At 29.8% G+C, this 6,549-nt stretch overlaps 1 protein-coding gene across 1 annotated transcript in view; it reads right to left on the bottom strand.

Annotated features, from left to right (window-relative positions):
* LOC107438254 (putative leucine-rich repeat-containing protein DDB_G0290503) overlaps window positions 1-6,196 on the bottom strand; it is a 36,957-nt gene extending 30,761 nt beyond the window's left edge. Inside the window, exons 1-5 of the mRNA XM_071179479.1 lie at window positions 6,110-6,196; window positions 5,884-5,988; window positions 5,585-5,755; window positions 3,194-3,370; window positions 327-458 (exon numbers count right to left, since the gene is read on the bottom strand). Of these exons, the coding sequence (XP_071035580.1) occupies window positions 327-458; window positions 3,194-3,370; window positions 5,585-5,755; window positions 5,884-5,988; window positions 6,110-6,196 (672 nt within the window). The remainder of the gene's footprint in view (window positions 1-326; window positions 459-3,193; window positions 3,371-5,584; window positions 5,756-5,883; window positions 5,989-6,109) is intronic.
* Window positions 6,197-6,549: the final 353 nt, after the last annotated feature.

The raw sequence follows: 6,549 nt of genomic DNA, 5'->3' as shown, positions 1-6,549 counted from the left end.
TATATACATAATACATAAAATACATATACATAATATATATAAAATAAATACATACATATACATAAAATACATATACATAATATACATAAAATACATAATATATATATACATAAAATAGACTATTATAAGGCAGAGCTATGGGTAGTAGAGCGACAGTAAAGCGACAAAAAAAATTTAAATTTTTATAGATTATTTTATGAATAAAACTATAACATATGACATCAAGGTATTTCAATTATAGAATTATAAACATGTATAACATGTTTTTTTCGTTCGGGAAAAAGAAACATCCGATCTAAAGATAAAAATTAAATAAATAAATGTACCTCAGAATTTGTATCACTAATTACTGGTTCTTCTAGCTGATCAAGCTTATTTTGCATCATTTCAATTTCTTCATTTTTTAATTCTATAGCTTTTACTACAATCTTTTTACCGAGTAGATTATGTTCCTCTGGCTAGATGGAAAATAAGTGTTTGAAGGATACAGATAAAAATATTTCGTAACTAACAAAAAATAATTTTTTGCGGCAAATAGAGCTTCTTAGGCATAAAATGTGCATTATCCTAATATTATGTATTTTGATACAGTCTATGATGCATTGTCTTCATTCTCTTCAAAAAATTTTGATGCGTTGTAGAAGAGTAACAAATGCCACATCATAAAAAGTCCTGCCAAATTGCTTGATAAATCCGAATTCGGATTGATCTCCTCAGACCTGATTTTAGAAGAGAAACTGAATAAAAAAATCCGAGGAAGACATCTTTAATTTAAGAAGCGATGTTTCGAATTTGGAGATCACGCTGCTGTTGGAAACTATGGGAAACCCGATGTGAAATGGAATTTGGGAACAGTAGTAAGTCGTGATGGATAACTACATTATATTGTTAACGTAATTAGACAACTATGGAGACTCCATGTTGGTCAGATTACAAATATAGGTAGTCAGTTTAAAGATAATGACCTGCCTGAGTTTTCTATTCCAAAAGTAACATGATCCACAACAGCCATCTGATAAGACTGTCAACTACTCCAGGTTATTCTAGGAGAAGTTTAATCGACTGCGCGTTCTGCAATGAATAGTGCTCGTAACAATAACCCTACTCAACATTCCAATGATTAGTGATAAGTGATAACTTAACCAAAGACAGTGCAAACATACTAAACAAAGATTGCTAACAGAAACTTTTTGCCCCGTCGATCACAGCGAATTCGGAAACCGCCAGATAGACTCATTCTGTAATTGTTTATTTTTATTAATGTGTAATTTTTTATTTTTCAGATTCGGCATATTATGTTTGAAAAAGTAAGTATAATTACATTTTATGCGGTGTTGGTTGGTTATATTTAATCAAGTAGAATGTGAGATGATGTAAATACACCAAAAATTGTTTTGGATTTGGTCTTAACATTAATTCGCTTTATGCTTTTTTATGTAAAGTGTAATCGCCACTTTTAGTAATCAAACGGACAACAATCCTCTCAAACAATGCAGAGAATTTACCATTTACTGTACGTAGAATACAAATAAATACATTCCAACTATCATATATCTTAAACGTTAAGCAGATTTGAAGATGAAATAGAAATAAAAACATTTATCATTTTGAATAAAATGAACTGTCAATTCAAAATTCTTTTCAATCTAATTTAACAAAATGAACTTAAAAATTGAATTAGATGATTTTAATTTAATTTATTTAACATTTCAAGTGTTAAGTATTGCAAAAATAATATTAAAAATTTCATTATGATCCAAAATATCTTGAAATTTAACTAAAAGAGTCTCAACAAGCACTGCAAAAATTTTGCATTATTGTTAAAACAATTACAAATATTGTAGGTAAACAAATAAATTGTTGTTTTAATAAATACGAGAAGAGACCCAAGATTTTTAAGATATAAAAATTCGTTTATTTTCCATAATATTAAATAGTTATAAAGATTGAATTGTTTTATATTTCTACACAATCACCACCTTGCTTGATGCATTTTTGTATACGCTGCGTTGTGGGACAAGAATAAGAAATTTTGCTACTTTCCTGTTGTAGTATTTTTAAAATTGGCCACAGTTTCAAAAATTGAAATTTTTAGCCAATTAAATATTTTTAATGATTTAAAGCATTCCTAAAAATATGGTAAACATAACAAGATTCGCAAAAAAAAAAAAACATGAAATGAAGTAGTTTTCAGAATATCATAAAATATTCAGAATATTTCAATTCTTTTTTTAAAAAAAGGAATTACCAAAATTTTTATTAAAAATGCACATGGGTTGCATTTTTGACAATAAATAACTATCGATTGGCAATTGTCCTCCGGCTTTTGGATCGTCTCTTATTATATTTAGTCACCTTGTGGCCGTTTTTGACCGTAATTTTTTGCCCTTTACGCTGCGTCGTTTTTTGTGTACCCTTGCCATACCAGCTCCCATTCTTTCCTTGATAAAGCATTGAATTTCCTATTTGAATTTGCAGTCTTATAAATTCTCTCTCAATAGTTTTTATGAAGCATCTCACATCCACCATCCGGTCCTGGTATCGCACCCGTTCTCTAAATCAAAAGAATATTTTGCCAGACAACGCGATATTCATCTCCGAGAACGGGGAGAAAGTGTGACAGTCATAAAAAAATACATGGCTGGGAGCTGATATGACACGGAGAATAAAAAATTGTCACCGCGTCCACCAAAACACATTGGTCGAAGTGACGATTATATAGCGAAATTTACAAATGTTTAACCTTTATAATGATGCAACATTAAACATACGATGATAGAACTATTTAACTATTTTTATTATACAACATTACTATACAAATATCAACTATACAATTATAGAACTATTTTTATTTTTAAAAAAGGTCCTGACTTTTGGGATAATTAGCGTACAAAATTTGGGAAATGCGTAAATATTTTAAATTGAAAGTAGGAAATATGGACTTTAAAGTTTTCTGTCTGATAGTAAATAAACATTAGTAAGCCACATAACTACACAAATTTAAAAAGCTGCATTTTTCATCTTTTTTAGAGAAACACTTAAGAAAGTTAACTAAAAATAATTTTTTGTAATTCGTTACGTGTACTGTTTATTTATTATTAACACGGAATTTTCAATTAAGGACTTTTTCAAGGAGCAATTCTGGTGCACTTTTTTCCCCCTTATTAAAAGAAATAATTAATTTTCGTTTTACTTGAATTTCCAAAAACAATTTCATTTCTTTATCTGTTTCGACGGGAGAAACATCAGCTTCTTGCGAAGTTTCACACTCTTCATTCTTTTTGGCCTCAATGACGCTTGTAAGTCGTTTTATATGACCTTCATAATTATTAACTAGTGACTTTGACCAAGAAGCACTCGAATAGCTTTCCTAGTTAAGAATGAAATGAAGCAGTATTAAGGAAAAGGAAATATAAAAAACATTTTGTCCGAACTATTAAGATTGTGTCCTAGTACAAAAAGGTCCTATCATTAGATCACAAGTTATTCTAGTTCCCGCTAACAGTGAATAGTGCACCACTAAGATCTTCACGCTTTATGACTCAATCTTAATGGTTCAAAAGGCTGACTTCAAATATGCTAATTAATTAGTGCAGAAGAAATTTTAAGTCACGAAATCAGACACAAAAACGTCCTTTCTCTGAGTAAACACGGATTCTTTTCAACGAATCTGGATTTCCCAAAATATAAGTGGTAGTCGCAATTTAGGAAATACGATACCCTTTACTTTGGTCATGAAAGCGGTTTAAAGTTTGGACCCATTAATATTAATTTTATTTTTTGTACATTTAACCATATCTCGAAAACTTTTTAAGCGAATGGAAAAAAATTTCCACACATTTCTGAAATTCATTTATTTAAAGATAATTCCATACAAAATATAAATTTTAGTAAATATTTATCATTTTTATATGTAATACATACATTAATTGTGAGGTATAGACTTTTTTAATCATTTAAAAGTGTGTAATTTTACATGGCAAAATACAAAACATGAGCAAAATCAGTAAAATAGTTCCATAAATCGAATTTTAAATATACCACTTCTTTAAAAATTCAATTTCTCAGGAACTATTTGCCATGTAAATTTAAATTTTTTAACATGATATAAAAAAATTTCATACTTTACAATTCAAAATTTTTTCGACTATTATTAAATAAAATGATAAATAATTACTAAAATTTATTATTTGCTTGAAATTATTTTTGGGTAAACGAATTTTATTATTGTGCGGAAAAAATTTTTCAATTCGCTAAAAAAATTCTTGAAATATGGCGAAATACGCAAAAAGAGAAACTAATATTAAGGGGTTCACACTTTGAATTGCTCTCCTGTCAAACTATGGAGACCATACTTCCCAGATAGCGGCAACCCCCTATATTTTGAGGTTCAGAAATTTGGATCAATCGAAAAAAAAAAGGTATGTTTTTTCAGACAAGGAACGTTTTTGTGTCTGATTACGTAGCTCAAAACATCGTTTGCACTAACTATTTAGCAGATTTGAGGCCACCTTTTCAAACCATTAAGATTGAGTCCTAGACCGAGAAGATCCTATTATTAGATCAAAAGTTATTCAGGGTATCCGTTTTTTTTGGTGCATTGTACCTACTCTGATTATAGCTTGTTCTGGACTAACAAGTTCCTCTTTTAAATTTTCCACGAATATTTTTTGACATTTATGCATCTTTTTAAACGAATTGACGTTTTCATTTAATTATGAAACTAGTTTCTAGGGAATTCAGCAACTCGAAAAAATACAGAAGAAATTACAATGTGTCCACCCTTATTTTATCTATATTCGTATGTTTTAGAATGTTTGGGACTAAAGAAGATTATCTTTTAAAATGTGTATAATTTTTTCTTGACATATATGGCTGTTTTCAAATATATTTACTCTCATTTTTAATGACGAAACCAAGTTTCAAGTGCATTCGGCATTGTGGAAAATTAGAAAACAATCGCAAAATGCCCAGTCTTTTATTAACGATTTACAATAAATTCTCCGAACTTATGTATTAATGGTGGGTTTTGCTGGTCGTGAAACCAAATATTAAAGTTGATTTGATTTAAGTTAAACTAAAAAAAACTCGTGAACCTTCTCGTGCACTTCTAGACAAAACTAAAAGCGGGTACACTATCACCACAGAAAAGAAAGTTTTTTCCACAGGGGGAAAGGAAGACTCCCGGAACTACCATGTTGCCACCACTTCCAGACGAAATCTGCGAAAACTCAGCTAAAAGGTGTCGCTGAGGGGGAAAAGTCTAGTTTAACCTCGTGACGTCTTGAGTGAGTGCGTCAGTTGTAGAAAGGTGCTTCTGTGGATGTTGACTGTTCCTATAAGATCAGTCCAACGCATATTTTTGCGTTATTGTTGCACAAGTATTTCAATTCAAGGCATTTCTTCTATTATTGTTGATCAGAGGTTAACATTATGCATTTGTTAAAATAAATTCTCCTTTTAAATAATATTTAAATGCTTCTTATTGATGGGTGTTTTCTTACAAATTGTCGTTCACTTTTTCGCAAGGAACAAGTTTTGAAAGAATTCTGCACTTTATAAAAGAATGTTTAAAAAAACTTACTGGGATGTCTTTAAAATCTCTTTTCTGATGCGTCAGTTGAAATCTTTTACTTAGATCTGTCGCTATTCTTTTTAATGTTTCACTGTCTTTTAATTCCTTTTGTACTTCAGAAAGTCTTTTATCCACAGCAATTTTAAAACACTCTTCCCAAGAGGAATAAATTTTAGCAGCCTATGTTAGAAAAAAAATTGTAAAACAATTTCAACCCCAAAATTTTTAAATGCACTTTTTATTTGGTTTATTACCAAAATTTTACTTCAATAAACAGAAATGTACTCAAACAATGTAACATGCCTTACTTGATAACGAATATGAATGTCGGCTTTCTTAAGACTTCTAACTAATATGTTACCATCAGATAAAATGCGTAATAGTGCTCTGAATAAATCTTCCCAATTTGAAGCCTAAACAAGATTAAAATCTTGAAATTAACCATTGAAAATGCTTATTGTGCTTTAACAACAATATTCCTTTTTTCTTAAAAAAAAGTATTATTAGAAATTCTCATCAAATACTTGCACTCACGGGAGATTCCTTAGAATTGGTAGGAGAACTTTTCGCGGAAAGTTCTTTAGCTATTTTTGGAAGTTCCTGCAAAAAAAAAATATTCATTTCGTAAGATGCACATTATTTAATTAAACTTATTTAAAGAAATAAATAATAAAATACTCATTACTATTAAGGAGATCTGGTAGTTTAACTGGTAATATTCGCATAAATTAGTAGTTTCGTACAATCTGTCGAGTTCATACCTGTGACCACTCATGTAGTCGAAGCACTATAAAAAAATATTACAGTTATTGGATGATAGTTTTTAGTCATCATTTAGTACATAGTGTTAAGAATAGTTAGGGCAAATTTCAAATGTTTGGATGTGTTTAAAGTGACGTAAAAGTTGATTTTAAATTTACAGGTCGATCGGCATGTTTAGTGATCAAGGAGCTCACTTCATGTCAGAAGGGATC

The sequence above is a fragment of the Parasteatoda tepidariorum genome, chromosome 4 (assembly GCF_043381705.1).
Source record: "Parasteatoda tepidariorum isolate YZ-2023 chromosome 4, CAS_Ptep_4.0, whole genome shotgun sequence".
Classification (NCBI taxonomy): Eukaryota; Metazoa; Arthropoda; class Arachnida; order Araneae; family Theridiidae; genus Parasteatoda; species Parasteatoda tepidariorum.
This window is presented reverse-complemented; position numbering and strand designations above follow the sequence as displayed.